This window comes from Callorhinus ursinus, unplaced genomic scaffold, assembly GCF_003265705.2.
Source record: "Callorhinus ursinus isolate GAN/ISIS: 27379988/994484 unplaced genomic scaffold, GSC_fseal_2.0 scaffold39, whole genome shotgun sequence".
Classification (NCBI taxonomy): domain Eukaryota; kingdom Metazoa; phylum Chordata; class Mammalia; order Carnivora; family Otariidae; genus Callorhinus; species Callorhinus ursinus.
In genome coordinates, this window is record NW_027397101.1 from 3,244,447 (window position 1) to 3,262,615 (window position 18,169).

Consider the following 18,169-nt stretch of genomic DNA (forward strand, 5'->3'; position numbering starts at 1 on the left):
CACACCGTGAGCACCGCCTAGTTACAGGGATTTAAGGAGTATACACAGTGCCACCCATAAAGTGAAGAAAAATTAGAAAGCGCTTTGCTATAACATTAAGATTGGAACAATTTTCAGAGAGGAAATACACATGTGTGAATACGGCAAATGAAATCATGTGAGATACCACCTTCCACGTGTCAGAATGGCTAAGATCAAAGAGACAAGATCGAACAGGCATTGCCGAGGATGTGGACGGAAGGGAGCCCTCACGCACTGCCGGTGGGAACGGACGGACGTTGGGGCAGCTGCTGTGAAAAGCAGTAAAAGAACTACTGTTTGATCCAGCGATTCTACTTCTGCGTATTTATCTGAACAGCAACACTAATTTGAATAGGTATATGTGCCCCATGTGCACCGCGGCATTGCTCACAACAGCCAAGATAGGGAAGCAGCCCAGTGTCCATCCACCGCGGGATGGATGAAGATGGGGGGTGCGTACGTACACGTACGTACACACACACACACACAGGAATATTACTGTCATAAAAAAGAACAAAATCTTGCCATTTGGGACAACACAGATGGACTTGGAGGGTATTACACTAAGTAAGATAAATCCGAGGTAGGCAAATACGCCATATGATTTCACATACATGTGGAATCTAAAACCAAAACAAAACGGCTCACAGATGGAGAGAATCCGGTGGTCCCCGAGGGGAAGGGCTGGGGGATGGGTAGAAGAGGGGAAGGGGATGAGGAGGTACAAACGTGCGGGAACAAGTAAGACAGGGACGCCGCGTACCGGGCAGGGGATGGGTACTACGTGGCCACTTGATCAGGAGGCCCCTTCCACCTCATCCCATAAACACCCTCATGGCCACTCATCCTCCATCCAGAAGAATTCAGCGCCGTCTCAACCGGCATCTGGAACAGAACTAAAGGGGGCGGAGGGAACAGAGCAGGTCTTGCCTTCTCGTCCTGGTAGATCTTGTTGACGCTCTCCAGCTGCGAGTCGTGGCTGGACTGGATGCGGTCGAGCTGCTCCCGCTGCTTTTCCAGCTCTCCCTGGAACTCGTTCTTCTTCAGCTCCACCGCGCCTCTCTCGGCCGCTGCCCTGCGGACCCTGCCCTCCAGCTCCAGGATCCGGGTCTGCAAGGACAGTGCAGCACGTGAGGGCGCACCCCGAGCTGTCCCCGCGCACCCGGCCCCTGGAGGGCACTCCCTGGGAGAAGCCGGCTCGGGCCGAGCCAGCAGCAAGCCCTACAGTCGGGAGGTGTGCTCGAGGCCCCGCGGGCAGTCCTGCTGGGCCCCCCTGGGTCCCCCTCCGCAGCCCCACGCTCCCCAGCTCCCATCCCCGTCCTCCTTCCTAACCGGGCAGCGGTGGGCGGCCAGACACGTCCTCTGTGTGTCCTGCAAAGCCGCGATGGGAATCCTGTCAACTCTGCTCCTGGAGAATAAACTCTACTTTCTCCCAAAAATGGGCTTGAAGGGGTTCCGTTAAGAACAATCCTGGAAGTCAACTGTGTAGAAGCGACTATTTTTTTTTTCTCCAGAGAAAGTGTTACAGGGCGAGGAAGTCACTTCTCCGGGCTTCTCTGTCGCACGGCTTATCTCCCAGGAAATACCAGCACAACCCTCCCAGGGCGTCTGTGAGGCCTGAAGGAGGAAGTCCACGAAGTGCCTCAGGCTTTCGCAGCTGCACAAATATTTAGCTTCCCTCCCGCCACTGACGGAGCGCTTAACTCTGGGCAAACAAAACCTCTCGAAACAGATTCAGGTCTCTAACTTGGGACACCGAGGCCACGTCTGCCCAGACAGCGGGCTCCCGTGGAAGCGCACAGGGGTAGCCGGGCCCGACAGGACACTCGGCCGCGATGGGGCTTCTCGGCTAAGAGCCCGAGCTCTGCCATCGGAGACCGGGCTGGAATCCCCGCTCCTCATGGACCGCACCGCTCTGCGTCTCCGTCTGCCCGCCTGGGAAGGGGGACGGTGAAGTCCCAAACGCACAGAGTTGGCGTACAAAACAAGACAGTGTTATCCACTGCATTGCTGAAGAAAAACCATCCGGGCACTTGTGAAAATGGGAAGGAAAACTTCCTTCAAGGCTCCTGCAAGAGAGGTCCTGTCTATGCAGCAGGGGAGAGAACCGGCTGCACCCTGAACCCAGCCGAGACAGCTAAGGGCCAACAGTAGAGGGAGGGCTCAGTGGAGGAAAAGTGTCAAGGGGAGACGTCAAGAGCAGGGGGATTTCTTGCTAAAGGCAGGCAAAGAGCTCAGACATCAGCAAGGGGGAGCAGGGGCCTGATCAGGGACTAGGGGGTGGGGAGGACTTAGCAGGATTCTTTGCTAAGTGGGCTGGGCAGGCTGAAGACGGGATGGCGGGGGAAGCCAAGACCGAGGCCCAGAGGGAGGGGTCAGAGGTGCCTGAGTGAAGTCTCGTCGAGGACGGTCTCTGTCCTAGCTCAGCACTACCTGACCCGCAATGCCCAGTGATAAATGGGATAGCTACAATCGTTATCCTCGAGTGAGGATTTGAACAACCGGCACCTATTAAAAAAAAAAAAAAAACAAACCCTTTCCCACACCTGTTACCCAAATACACTTCCAACACCGCTCTGAGATCCGGTGTGGACCGGAGGACCCGACGGGCTGTCAGTGTGACAAAGCAGGCAGTCTTGCCAGAACCAGCCCCCATGGCTTGATGAAAAATCGTTCACTCACAGGCCGAGCCGAGAGGGCTCTTCTGGGGGCAATCCGAAGTCACAGGGAGGTCCTCTCCCAGCCAAGGGCAGAGCGGATGTGGAGAGTCTGGCCCCAGGCGGGGTGTGGGGATATGCGGAACCCCCAGACTCGAGATACAGAGTGCTCAAGGCACTGAGCGTGATGCCTTAGGGGGCGGTAAACAGCAGAGCCCTCAGACCCCACCACCCGGCGACCTTAAATACTTGAAGACACCCATGCACACAGACAAGCCAAGTACCTGGAGATCCACGCTCCGGGAGCTGGCGATCCAGTAGTTGAAGCCCAGGACAATGATGCAGGCCACCAGGGCGGCCAGCACGAGGGGCGGCGACTTCATGCTCCGGCGCCCGTTTCCCAGTCCCATCATCTCAGAGGCTGGGGGAGAATCTGCCAAACAAAACAAGTGAAGAAACCCTTGTACTCGCAGTGCCGCTGCACCAGGAGGAAGGCATCTGTGTCTCGAACACGAACCTGTGGGAAGGAGACCACGTAAGTGGCACACCCAGAGCCCACAAGGGTCTGTGGCCCAGGCAGCGGGCCAGCGCCTCAGGACAGGCTGGCTGGAGGGAGCACCATCCTGGAAACCCACCACCTGCAGGTAATTTCTCGCGCACCTCAGTTTCCTCTTCTGTAAAATGGGGTTAAGTGCAGTCCCTCCCTCCCACTCCAGGACAGGTTAAGAATGAATCATCTTTGTAAACAGTGACAGCTAATATTAAATGCTTCCACAACACCTTCGGGGGGAAAAAACCCATTTCTCATTGTTCCCCAAAGAGGCCTTTTTAATTTGAGTCCTAACAAGGGAGGGTTTTTCACCTTGGACAGAATTACTAATGACACCCAATTAAAGCATTTGTTGAGCAAAGCCAGAAAGCACCCTGGAGGAGCGTGGAAACGCGCCCCCCCACACAGGGTGCTGGCGGCAGGAGTGGGGTGTTGGCCCCCCTTCCTCCGAATGCCTGCCTCCCCCCCCCCCCCCCCCCCCGCGCAGCACGTCCACGTTAGCAAGAGCGCCGCAGAGAGTATCACCTTCTCCAGAGAAAGGCAGATACAGTTTACAAGAAGGAAGTGATCAGGTTCATTCATGGACTTCACCCCAAGACCAGGTCTGCCTGGATATCAGCACGGCGCACCAAGCACAAGGAGAGTCGACTTTCCCAAGTGGCTTTGCTGAGGCAGATAAAACAGGCCTTATCAGAGGAAGGGCAGCATGCACAATAAAGGGCATCTGTGAGAACAGGGATGCTTTTATGCCAGGTGTGGCCCACAATGGAGGAGGGGGGGAGGGGAAGGCAGAGGAAAGGAAAGACCTCCCCCCCCTTCAGGGACTCAACTTCTGGGTTAAGTTCATTCGAGCAAGAACAGAGCAGTGCCGTCAGGACCAGCTCTCCCCGTAAGGTGTTCCTAGCCAGGTGTGTCACCGGGAGACCTCTTCCTTCTGCATAATCAGGTACTAGTGTGGGCGTCTAAATGGGGTAAATGAGCAATCTCCGCAATCACCTGAAATAAAGTACCACCAGAATTTCGAAGCACAGAACTGACCTTAGCCTCCGCTGGTGCCTCCCTCACCAGCCTCTGGTCTCTCAGGATGAAAGAGGAAAAAAAAATTTTAAAGATCAATTATCAGTTGAAATCAGCAAGCACCGTTCATATTAAAGGAGAGTAATGCTCAGAAATACTAAACTTCTAGAAAATTCTATCTGCTGAAAATGTGTCTCCACTGCCTTATATCTGATTTTGTTCACTAAACAGTCTTTACTATTTTTAAATAGTTTTTTAAAACTATTTTTAAACTTCAAGAAGTATATATAAAGCTACTACAAATACAACTGGGGAGAAAAGCCGCACAGTAAAGCATGAACTTTGAAGTCTCCCTCCAAATGGTGGCCTCCTCCCGTTCCAGCAGCTCTCAGGCCTCACAGGACCCCAGCATCACCTGAGACCGCCTGGGATCGGGGCGTGGGACCCACTCCTCCACTTCCAATTCAATGGCTGTAGAGAAGGGCCAGGTTTTGGTAGTTTCCAGTGTCCCCAGGTGATTCCAATATGCAGCCACTCTTCTAGGTGTCATTCTAGATGTTTCTTGATGCTTATACAAGCATCGTCATACATGTTTTTAAATCCAAACAAGATCATTCACACTGTTCTGTGTCGTGAGTCAGTCAGTCATACATCTTATCGCACTTCTCCTTGCAGCCCATGACGGTTTGCTCTTTTCTTTCTAAAGTTCTGGATGGGGCTCCACTGTGTGCCAGGATTTATTTAACCAATCTCCTACTGAGGGCCATTCGGCTTATTTACAACAACTCTGCCATGAACACCCCTGACGTCCACACCTGTGTTTGCAAACGTCTACCCTGGTGTGCGAGCCCTTACACACAATTCTGAAACCCAAAATGCTCTAAAAGCCCAAAGGGATTTTTAAAAACTTATCTACGGCAACAAAACCTGACCTGAACTCAGATCAAGGTCTGATCAGAACTCACCCAAAGCTACTTATATAGTCTCTTTCTCCCTTTATGTGAATATGCATACGTTTTGCTGCAGGAAGATTAGTGTTTGATTATGGGGTGCTGCCTCAGATCCTGCTGGGGCTGTCACATAATATATAATAAGTGCATCTTCTGAATTCTGAAACATTTCTGAATTCCAAACACATCTGGCTTCCAGGTGTTTGGGGAAGGGAGAAGGAACCAGCAAGAAGCTTGCTGGGTGTGAGGCATTGATCAAGTGTTTCAAATACGGCACTCCCTGAAGCCTTGAGAGGCTCTGAGGGGGCACTGATCACCCCATCTGGCAAGTGATGGAATACATCACAGACAGCTGTAGGTAAATTTCAGTAAGTGGTCCTGCTGGGTCATAGGCCTTTAAAACTGATAAATCTTACTGCCTCCAAAATATTTAGCAAAATATGAGGGCAAAAAGTGGAGAACCCTGGCAGACACCACCTTAGACAGGTGATCAAAGTGAATGTCACTACTAATGAGACATACTGGCATCACAGACCGCCTAATAGGATGCACTGGGGAGAAAAGTTCTGAGGAACTTAAATTGAAGGACATTCTATATTCAAAAAGTGTTAAAATCATGAAAAACAAGAAGACTGAGGAACTGTCACAGAGATGTGACAAGGGAACTGCGGGTGAAGGATATATGGGAACCTTCTGTGCTATGTTTGCAACTCGTTCATAGATCCAAATCAACTAAAAATTTTTTGATAGATCTTACTCTATTGGCTTTCAAAGTAGTTCCAATAATTTACTCTACTAGTATGAGAAATGTCTGTTTTCTCACACAATAACATCAAAATAAAACTTTTTAATATTTGGCAATCTCATCAGTAATGATATTTTAAAACACATTTCTTGGGAGTACATGGCTGGCTCAGTCCATACAGCACGTAACTCTTGATCTTGGGGTTGTGAGTTTGAGCCCCATGTTGCGCATAGAGCCTACTTTAAAAAAATACATTTCTTTAGTTACAAACATAAATGAGCATCTTTTCATTTACTGGCCATTTGTTCATTTTGGTGAAATGTCTTTTCATATTTTCTGCCCATTCTTAAACTTGGGCGTTCATCTTGTTGATTTGTAAGAGCTCTTTGTATGTTAAATAATTATCTTTGGTCTTTCATGGGAATATCTTTTATTCTCAATTTTTCATTTGTTCTTGGACTTTTTTTTTTTTAAAGATTTTATTTATTTATTTGAGAGAGAGAGAATGAGAGATAGCACGAGAGGGAAGAGGGTCAGAGGGAGAAGCAGACTCCCCGCTGAGCAGGGAGCCCGATGTGGGACTCGATCCCGGGACTCCAGGATCATGACCTGAGCCGAAGGCAGTCGCTTAACCAACTGAGCCACCCAGGCGCCCTGTTCTTGGACTTTCTCTTCTAATTTTTTGCCCATAGTTTTTGGTTATTGGTGGTGTTTTTAAAATAACCTAATCTTGTCAATCTTTTATTGTCTGGATTTTGTTTGTACTTAGACGTTTCTACTCTAACTTTAGAAATACATTTACCCATATCTCCTCTCAACATACCTATGGTCTCATATGTTTATTTAAATCTTTCATCCACTTGGAATTCACTTTTGATGTAAGGAGTAAAAAATACAAAAATATGAGGTTTGGGTTTTATGTGTGTGCATGTGTATAACGGCTAGCCAGTTCTGTCAGCACCCTTTACAGAAAAATCTATTTTTACCTAGGGCTTTGAAAGCCTATCTTTGTACTTAATTCCCTAACAATATACTTCTAGATTGGGGTCCTTGTCTGACCTTTTATTTTATTCCAACAGATATAAGTCAATGGATGGGTATACTACAATTCTGAAATCAATTCTCACTTCAAGGGAAGTATTCTGATAATCTTTCAAAATGCTCCTTTCTTGAGCCAGTCAGTTAAAATGTAGTGAGCAGCTACTATGAGACAGGTACCGTGCTGGCACCAAGCAGCTCAGGGCAGTGTTAGGAGAACAAACTCTGGAACCTACTGGCCAGTGTCGGACGCTGGTTCCACCTCTTAGGAGCCACAGGACCTGTCTGAGCATCACTATCCTCCTCATAAGGATATTTGAGGATTAAATGAGTTAAGATATGAGAAGTGCTTAGAACCACATCTGGCATACAGTAATTGCTCAATAAATTTTAACTACTATTATTATTAGAGACAGAAAGATGAATAAGAAGTCACTTCTAGATCTAGTCTTTTCCCCATTTTATAAAGAAAAGGTGATGAATGTCTCCCTTCCACCTTGATTCTATTTTAGAGGAACCAGCCTTGTGCGTTCGTCCTATTGACTCTGCTGTCAATGAAGCAGCGGTATCTGCCATCACCTGGGGCTGACTCCCCACCGCCGCGGCACTGGACGCCCCAGACCAGGACCACAATATGACCAAGATTGGTTTGAGGAAGCCCCTCACCAGGTCCCAGTGCTTGGCTGGTCAGGAAGGTATGAAGCGGCCCAGAGGGCACAGTTAGGAGAGCCCGGGGCTCCCACTGGACACAGGGCCACCCAGCTAAGGCAGCGAGCAGGAGGAAGGGAGGCCACCACTGAGCCTCTGGGCAGCAAGGTGCTTGGGCGCTGACTTCCAGGACCATAGAAACCTCTGCTGCTGAAAAACCAAAGGCCAGACACAGGTGGGAAGTGAAGACTGAGGCGGTAACTCAGAGCCACAGTTTATAGGTGTCAGATACCTCAAAGGCTCTCCTTACCCCACCTTAGTCCTGTGGACCTAGGGGGTGATGCAGGAGATGTCCTTGCATCAGATATATATATATTTTTTTTTTAATATTTTATTTATTTATTTGAGAGAGAGAGAGAGAAACAGCATGAGAGGGGAGAGGGCCAGAGGGAGAACCAGGCTCCCCGCTGAGCTGGGAACCTGATGTGGAACTCGATCCCAGGACTCCGGGATCATGACCTGAGCCAAAGGCAGTCGCTTAACCAACTGAGCCACCCAGGTGCCCTGCATCAGATATATTAATAATCATTACAACCGAGGCTTCAGAATGTGTTTTGTCTCATATTTAAGTATCTGACTTATTGAAAAAGGATTAACCTTAACCTGCTAAACTCTGTGAAACCCCAGGCTTCCCTGGAGAAAAAGGAAGTGGTGTGTTTCTGCATTAAAAGTGTCTTGGTAAATGGGAAATGTGAAAAAACTGCACATTCTTTCCTACTGGCTTAATTTAAAAAATTCAACCTACTGGTTAAAATTATTTGCCCGTAAGACAAAATTTTTTTTTGTAAAAGAAGAGAAACTTCTAATTACTTAAAAAAAAGAAAAAAAAGAAAAAGCACCTGAAAATGAGTAACCTTCCAAATACACTGAACCTGCTACTTTTATTTTTCTCATTTCCTTATTCCCACATAGGTCCTTTTGTTTTGTTTTGTTTTTTACGAGAGAGCCAGAGAGAGCACTCAAGCAGGGGCAGGATAGGCAGAGGGAGAGAGAGAATTTTTTTAAGATTTTATTTATTTATTTATTTGACAGAGAGAGAGAACCCAAGCGGGGGGGAGAGGGAGAGGGAGAAGCAGGTTTCCCCACTGAGCAAGGAGCCCCACTCGGAGCTTGATCCCAAGACCCTGGGACCATGACCTGAGCCAAAGGCAGCTGCTTGCAATGTCCACAATAGCCGAACTGTGGAAAGAGCCAAGATGTCTATCAACAGATGAATGGATAAAGAAGATGTGGTATATATACACAATGGAATATTATACAGCCATCAAAAGGAATGAGATCTTGCCATTTGCAATGACATGGATGGAACTGAAGGGTGTTATGCTGAGTGAAATAAGTCAATCAGAGAAAGACATGTATCATATGACCTCACTGATATGAGGAATTCTTAATCTCAGGAAACAAACTGAGGGTTGCTGGAGTTGGGGGGTGGGAGGGATGGGGTGGCTGGGTGATAGACATTGGGGAGGGTATGTGCTATGATGAGTGCTGTGAATTGTGCAAGACTGTTGAATCACAGATCTGTACCTCTGAAACAAATAATGCAATATATGTTAAGAAAAAAAAGATAGGAGGGGAAGAATGAAGGGGGGTAAATCGGAGGGGGAGACTAACCATGAGAGATGATGGACTCTGAGAAACAAACTGAGGGTTCTAGAGGGGAGGGGGGTGGGGGGATGGGTTAGCCTGGTGTTGGTATTAAAGAGGGCACGTTCTGCGTGGAACACTGGGTGTTATATGCAAACAATGAATCATGGAACACTACATCAAATAACTAATGATGTAATGTATGGTGATCAACATAACAATAAAAAAATTTAAAGAAAAAAAAGGCAGCTGCTTAACCGACTGAGCCACCCAAGCGCCCTGGAGAGAGAGATTCTTAAGAAGGTTCTACACTCAGCACAGAACCTGACCTGGGGCTCGATCCCAGGACCCTGAGTTCATGACCTGAGCTGAAATCAAGAGCACAACCAACTGAGCCACCCAGGTGCCCCAAGAACTTATTTTTAAGTAATCTCTACAACCAATGTGGGGCTCAAACTCACAACCCTGAGATCAAGAGTCACAAGCTCTATGGCCTGGGGGCCCCTCCCCATAGGGGGTTTTAGTCATAAAGGCAAATAGTGCACCTAAGAGCAATCAAATCAGAATAGCTTGTTAGACCAACGTGGCCAATGCAGAAACAATACAGCTTCTCCAGTGGGAGAACCCCAACTTTCTTCCTTCTCAGAGGAAATGGCCTCACCTGGATCTTGGAGACTCAGAGCAGGAGGTGCTCGGCAGGAAGTCTAGAAGGCCCTCTGCAGTAAGCAAACAGATCTGAGAGTGCCCTGTTCAGCACAGGTGAACAACTCGGTCACCAACATTTTTCTGAGGGTTTAAAAATATTCTACCATGCCCCAAGAATGTCCCCAAGCCCGGGGTCAGCATACCAGGCCAACAGGCCCTCATAGGCCTGTTTTGTAAACACGGCCCCAGTCAGCTCCTTTATTGCCCACAGCTGTTTTCTGGCTACACGGCAGAGCTGATCCACATCTACTCATAAAGTTATTATGAGGACTCAACCGGTCAAAGTACTTATTATCTGGCCCCTTAGAGAAGTTTGTCAACTCCTGCTCTAAACCATTAGGATTGAATGACCAGGTCCACAGCATTCTCCTTAAATTTCTCTAAAAACTTACCAGGAAGTGCAGAAAATCTCTCACTCCCCCAATCCCCAATTACAAACATCATGCTTCCCCAACTCTGGAAGCTGACAGTTTATAAAGAAGGAAACTTCAACATCATAGGGACTGCAGTTCGTAACACTACACTGCATATCTGAAAGTTGCTAAGAGAGTACATCTTGAAAGTTCTCACCACAAGGAAAAAAATGTAACTGTGGTGACAGACGTTAACTAGATTTATTGTGGTGATAATTTTGCAATACACACAAATACTGAATCATTACGTTGTACACCTAAGACTAGCATATGTCAGTTATACCACAAATGTTTTTTGAAGAAGAAACTTAAAATTCATGTGCAGAACAGGGCGCCTGGGGGGCTCAGTCGGTTAAGCATCTGCCTTCGGCTCAGGTCATGATCCCGGGGTCCTGGGATCAAGGCCGGCATGGGGCTCCCTGGCATGGGGCTCCCTGCTTAGCGGGGAGCCTGCTTTTCCCTCTCCCTCTGCCCCTCCCCCACCCTTCCACCCCTGCTCGGGCTTGCTCTCTCCCCCAACCCACCCCCCCACCTCTCAAATAAATAATTTTTAAAAATTCATGTGCATGTTTAGTACTATGTAGTGGAAATACCAAAGAGCAAGATGGACAAGTGAAAATGAATGAGAGGAACCAAATTCCATTGTTTTTTTCTCCAGCACTTGCAATTTTCTGAAGAAAGGCCGCCTCCCACATGGATGCCAAGACTACATCTTGGCAGGAACTCCTGAATTTTCCTCCAGTTCACGAGTTGGCAAACTGCAGCCCAAAGGCTCAATCCTGCCAGGCACCTGTTTCTGTACACTGTCCATAAGCCTAGTCTTCACAGTTTTTAATGGTTGAAAAAAAAAATCAAAAGTTCACATGTGAACAGCACATGCAATTATGGGTGTCCATAAATAAAGTTTTATTGGGACACAACCACTCCCATTCATTTATGCCCCGTCTAAGGCTGTCAGGCTACAAGAATTAAGTCTACCAGCAGGGCACATGCATCCCAGAGGGTATAGAAGATGTTCAGCGGGGCTAGGGAAGAAAATCCTAGAAGTTACATTAATTTGTATCCAAAAAGTGTGATATCAACTATGTTTCAGTAATGTAAATATCACATAAAAATAACTTGCAAGTATATACGTACACTAATTATATTATCTCATACTATGTAACATTATGCTAGTTCTATTATACTACCATAAAATAAATACTAACAGTGCTAATAAAAGTAGAAACTGACTCTGCATGCTAAGTCCCTCTGTTGAAGGTCACAAGTCACCACCCTCTGAGGTGCCTGAGAAACCCCTCTGACTTCGTTCGGCACTGAGCACAGTGAGGTGGACTGACAAATTATAACTACACTAAACCTTACAGAGACTATGAAGCTTTAAGATTCATATGAAAAGCACAAATTGAAGTTATTCTAATAAACGTAAGCATGGGCAAACACAAGCCTACCTTTGGGAAGGCACAGGCTTCTTAGCCTCAGTTCTACATGAGCCATGTCACAAAGTAAAACCTATGATGATATAATCAGATCTGACAAGAAACAAGCCAAAAATACTCACAGTTCAAGGAGTATATGAAAGAGGGCTTTACCTCCACTGTCACTAAACATGAATCCAGCCCTAAGAGTATCCTGGGTCTTGAGATACAAGACAGTCACAATAGCACACGCACCTAATTTATAAATTAGTAACATACAGACAAGTGCTAAACATTTGTTTAATTGAGAAAATTGATATATAACATCGAATTGATTTTAGGTTGTTTTTTAAACTAATGAGAATGATCAAAAAAGTTTGGAAATCATAGCAAACTACCGTCTGTATCACCATGATCATATTATATAGTACCCTTAGGTATCTTTTCCTCCTGTCAGGCATTAATTAGTCTCCAAAATCTTAGCTAGGGGAAGTTCTATTAACACAACCCTGAAAGGTTTTAAATAAAAATAAGATCAAAATATTGTAACAATCAGAGAAGGCATGATTTTTTTTTTCTTCTGAAAGTGTAGGAAATTCACTGTGGGAAACAAAGTAGACTCTCTGGGAACTTGGTAAGCACTTCTGAAACTTCAAGCCAAGTCTTTTCATGTAATGTCATCAGTAACTGGAAAAGTCTAAAAAAGAAAATGGCCATAACCTAAGAATGTTTTTTTGCTAGAGGAAGCAGGGAGCACGCAAATGAAATAACACTCACACTTTTATAAGGTGAGACAAAAGCATATCAAGACCATTCCTCCTCCTTTTTCGCAAAAAAAAAAAAAAATCTAAGTTTTTTTTTTTTTACAACAAAAAAAGGGCTTCTTTTTCCCTTATCCAAATAATGGATGTCATTTCTCACCTTAGGTCATTTAAAAAAAAAAAAAAAAGGTAATGAAACAATACAACTACATTAAAGCCAGGGCATGGGGCCTCTCATCCCTCATCTTGGCCTCCCACGCTCCCTTCCTGGGGCTGGCCTTCTCTGGGGGCCAGGCCACCTTCAAGCTCCCTTTCACTAAAGTATCAGCCAGGGGACTGTGCTTAGCACAGCCTGCTAGAAGTGATACCCCCACCTTCCATCTCCTCCCTGGAGAGGCAGTTTCCCCAGGCACTGCCCTTCTACCCTTTGTGCTTCTGATGCAGAAAGCCTGTCTGCACATTCATAGGATTTTCAATAAGGTCAGCAATTTCCTCCCTCCTGGGTGGCCACAAAAACTCCCAGGCCTGACACAGTCAACCACCCTCACTTGTTTCTGCCCCACCCCTCAAAAAATAATATAATACAAAATCTTTTCATCCTTCATCAATAACTAGGCCCACAGCCAGCAATTAGAAAGGAGATGGCTTCCTTAGCTCCCAAGAGTAATATCGTCCATATCTGATAGCCCCCAGCTCCCCAACCATTCTTGGTGCTTCATTTTTGAACAAAACCAATGGGGGGAAAAATGTGATAACCTCTCCATAGGAGAACAAAATACATCTGGAAGAGCTGATTGTTTTCTTAAACATCCTCAGAATTCAATGTCTTTTTGACCACTGATACCTTAAAAATTGAGTTCTGGCCTAGGGACAGCAAGTCTTACCAAATTACTGCTTTCTATTTACAAATAAAATAAAATTATTCTTCCCATGCATGAGCTTACCTTAATCTGCTATAACATAAACAGGAAGGACCACACCGCCAAGAGCCTCCACTGCTCTTCTGGTTTCATGCTCCAAAAATTTCAAAAATACTAAAACTGCCTATATTTGAGTCAATCTGATGGCTATAAGCCAAACAGAGTCACTCGAAAGCTGTTAAATATTTCATCAGACTGTGCGACATCTTAATAATCCACCCCTAGGAATGTCCCTCAACCTCTGCGGAATTTCAAGCTGTAGGGCCTCGGAGACCCCAAACCAGACAAAGAAAATCTCCGACCCACGAAAGCCACGCAAGTTTGGTTATGCAAATTTGGAAAAGGGATATCTGAAAATGACCAGCAACATCATGGCATTCCCAATACAATGGTCCTTAAATTCCGCTAAAAAGAACATTCATCAAAGTAGGTATTTTCTTATTTTACCTTAAGAAAAAAATCATTACAAACAAACAGGGTGTGAAACAGAAACTGTATATAAACCCAGGGGGCTATTTTTACAGCGGAGCAAAAGTTCTACGCTCCACACAGTCATAGGTGGGAAATACACATCCAGGAGGGAACCTGGAGCATCCCCGAGACGGGCTCCGGTCACCTGCCCGGACGCGACCGCTGCCAACGTGGGCACCCAGGACGCGGAGGTGAGCGGCGCGCGGCGGCCACCCGCACTCCCCTTGCGCCAGTCACCCCCGCGGGACCCGCACTAGTGAGACTTCGGGGCTGCACGCTTTCGGCTTCGGATGCCGACGCGCGTGACAAAGCGGAGAACAAAAAAGAAAGGCCCCGCACGCCCCAGACCGGCCTCCGCCGGGGGCAGAGAACCCTCACACAGCCCCTCGCTGCGGCCGGGGACCTGGGGGCGGAGGCGGCCCCGGGGCGAAGGCTTGGGCCCCTCGGGGGCTCCGGTGACAGGCTGCGGCCGGGGCACGGGCCCCGGGCCGGGGAAGAACCAGGGAGAGGGAAGGCGGCCAGGGCGGCCCGGGACCTGGGGCACCCGCGCCGCGCACTCACCTTCTGCCGCGGCTCCGGCGGCCGCTCAGCGCTGCGGGCCCGGCTCCCCGACCGCCCGCCGCTCTCCCGCCGCCGGCCTCGCGCTCTCGCCCGCTCAGCGCCGCGCGCCCCGCGCCGCACCCAGCGCCGCCGCGTCTCCGGCCTCCGCAGCGGCGAGTCCCCGCCCCCGGACCGCGCCGGCGGCGTGGGGAGGAGGCGGTGCCGCGAGCGCGGGGAGGCAAGGCCGGGGCCCCGCCCGGACGACGGCCCCACGGTGCGCGCGCCCCGGCCCGCGGCCGCCCCTCTGCCCCAGCCCGGGCGCCGGCGTCGCGCCCCCTCCTCGGCCGCGACGCCCCCCAACCCCCCCCCGCCCCGGGCGCCCCTGTGGGACGCGGCTCCGAGGTGGCCGGGGACCACCCTTGGTAAGCGGCGGCGCGGAGCAAAGGGACCTAGAGGAGGGAGGACCCCTCACCTCACCCCCGCCCGGGTCCGGAGGGAATTTTCCGGACTGTAGGGCCAACTATATCCAGCGCCACCCACCTTGCCACACTCACGTCTCCCTCACTGGTCCCGGCCCAAACTGCCCAGAGGAAAAGGGGCCAACGAATAACAGGAATGGCGGGGGGGGGGGGGGGGTCTGTCCTCACAAGTTTGGGTTATTTCTTCCACCAGTCCCTCCCAGTTCCTAATCTCCCCACGACTGTGGGGAGCTCCCTCAAGCTTTAATCTTCCGGGACTGTGACCCTCCGGACTACTTGTGGATAAAATGAAGCTTCTTGGACCCTGCGCCAAGGGTGATCTTCTAGTACTCTCTAAGGATGAAGCCTGGGAGTCTGAATTTTAAACAGCGCCCAGCGCGCACATTTGTTTGAGAAGCACCGTTAGGCCACACCTCCCTGAGAGGGTGCCAAAAACGAGAGATCTACAGGGTATCTGTACTAGAAAATTCTAAAATTCTGAAACAATGGTTCTTAACCCTGACAGCGCTGGCCAGATGCAAAAATAAGCTAGGCGCTTCTGCAGTATTTGGATGCCAGGGTCCCACCTCCAGAGTTCTCAAACCCAAACGCGGGAATTTTTGTTGGTTATAAAGCTTGCCAGATCATTCTAACATATGGTCAGCACTAAGAATAATTCTAGGTTTATCTCTTTGCAAGCCTACCTAGCTCTGGTTTCTGAGAAAGGAACCTCTTCCTCCCACCCTTCCCAAATCGCAATCACACACAATAAACAACAACAGCAACAGCAACAGCAAAACACAACACAAGTAAATACACAAACTCCTAAGGGAATGCTCACAGCCAAAATGGTTTTCAACCAGAACAAAGACTCACCTTGAGAAAGGTGACCAAGATTCCTTACTGCCACCTGAGCATGGTCTCCTTAAATTCAGGAAAAGGATCCTTTATGGGCCAAAACCTCTTTTTATTTATTTATTTTATTTTATTATGTTATGTTAATCACCATTAGTTTGTGATGTAGTGTTCCATGATTCATTGTTTGCGTATAACACCCAGTTGAACCAAAACCTCTTAACTGAATTTAGAGTGATATTCTATAGCCCAAAATTATATTTTTGTGACCTGCTGTTAGACTGTTGCCCTGCTGGACCAAGACTGCAAAAAGTCAGGAGTGTGTTGGACATCAGCCCTGGCTTTTCCAATGACCTGTACCACTTCTTTCTAATCTTCTACTGAGTTCAAGCGACCACAATCAGGATTTTTGGACAGGTACAATAAATTGCTCCTTCTGGCTCCCCTAAGTTATGTTTTGCCTTCTTAGGCTAGGGGGCCATCACTTCTCCCTCATTTGCCTCTAAGTAAGTTTACATTGTGTTCCTCATTTATCAACAACTAATTAGTGACTAAGCTAGTGATATTTTTCCAGCTTTATTGAGAAATAATTGACATATCTCACTGTATAAGTTTAAGGTGTCCAGCATGATGGTTTGATTTATATATATTGTAAAATGATTACCACAGTAGGTTCAGCTAACATCCGTCTTCCCATATAGATATGATTGTTAAAAAAGAAGAAAGAAGAAATTTCTCCTTGTGATGAGAACACTTAGGATTTACTCTGCTAACCACTTTCCTGTATATAATACAGCAGTGTCAGCACTAGTCATCACGTTGTACATTACATGCCTTGGTACTTATTTATCTTACAACTGCAAGTTTGTACCTTTTGACCTTTCTCCAATTCCCCACTCCTCGCCCCACCACCTCTGGTGACCGTAAGTCTGATCTTTTTTCTCTATGATTTTTTTTTTAAGATTCCATATATAAGTGAAATCATACAGTATTTGTCTGACTTCACTTAGCGTAATGCCCTCAAGGCCCATCCCTGTTGTCATAAATAGTAGGGTTTCCTGTCTTTTTATGGCTGAATAATATTCCACTGTGTATGTGTGTGTGTGTGTGTGTGCACGCATATATATGCACACATACCACATCTTTATCCATTCATCCACTGACGGACACTTAAGTTGTTTCCATATCTTGGCTATTATAAATAATGCTGCTGTGAATATGGGGGTGCATATATCTTTTTGAGTTAATGTTTTTGTTTCCTTTGAATAAATACCCAGAAGTGGAATTGCTGGATCATATGGTAGTTTTATTTTTAATTTTTGAGGCTCCTCCATACTGTTTGCCATAGTTAAACCCATGATTCTTTTTTTTTTTTTTTTTTAAGTAGACTCCACACCCAGCATACAGCCCACAGTGGGGCTTGAAGCTCAAGACCTGAGTGGATACCAAGAGTCAGACGCTTAACTGACTGCGCCACCCAGCCGCCTTTTTTTTTTTTTAAGTTCAATTAGCCAACATAAAGTACATACTTAGTTTCAGATGTAGTGTTCAATAATTCATCAGTTGCCTATAACACCCAGTGCTCATCACATCATGTACTCTCCTTAATACCCATCATCCAGTTATCCCATCCCCCCACCCACCTCCCCTCCATCAGCCCTCAGTTTGTTTCCTATAGTTAAAGAGTGTCTCATGGTTTCTCTCCTTCTCTGACGACTTCCCATTCAGTTTTCCCTCCCTTCCCTTATGATCCTCTGTGCTGTTTCTTACACTCCACATATGAGTGAAACCATATGCTAATTGTCTTTCTCTGATTGACTTATTTCACTTAGCTTAACACCCTTTAGTTCCAACCATGTCAATGTAAATGGCAGTATTCATCCTTTCTGATGGTTAATATTCCATTGTATATATGGACCACATCTTCTTTACCCATTCATCTGTTGATGGACATCTCGGCTCTTTCCACAGTTTGGCTATTGTGGACATTGCTGCTATGAACATTGGGGTACAGGTGCCCCTTCAGATCACTACATTTGTATCTTTGGGTTAAATACCTAGTAGTGCAATTGCCCAGCCCATGATTCTTAAACACTTTATGAAACAGGTCCACATGTCTAGGTGTTAGGGCAGTTTGAATCAATACATCTTTGCTGAGGAGGAAGCAGTCCTTTTCAAGTTTCATGAGATTCCTTATGATGAAATCTGGCATTTAAAAAAAAATTTGGCATTTTAAAGAAATAAAAAATATATATATTTATTTATTTATTTATTTTAGATAGAGAAAGAGTGCGTGAGCTGGAGGGAGGGGCAGAGGAAGAGGGAGAGAAAGAATCTCAAGCCGACTCCCTGCTG

The 18,169-nt window shown here is 47.1% G+C and overlaps 1 protein-coding gene across 1 annotated transcript in view; it reads right to left on the reverse strand.

Annotated features, from left to right (window-relative positions):
* The window catches only part of GOLM1 (golgi membrane protein 1), a 52,754-nt gene extending 38,099 nt beyond the window's left edge, over nt 1-14,655 (reverse strand). Inside the window, exons 1-3 of the mRNA XM_073880654.1 lie at nt 14,523-14,655; nt 2,963-3,111; nt 952-1,131 (exon numbers count right to left, since the gene is read on the reverse strand). Of these exons, the coding sequence (XP_073736755.1) occupies nt 952-1,131; nt 2,963-3,091 (309 nt within the window). The 5' untranslated portion in view covers nt 3,092-3,111; nt 14,523-14,655. The remainder of the gene's footprint in view (nt 1-951; nt 1,132-2,962; nt 3,112-14,522) is intronic.
* Nucleotides 14,656-18,169: the final 3,514 nt, after the last annotated feature.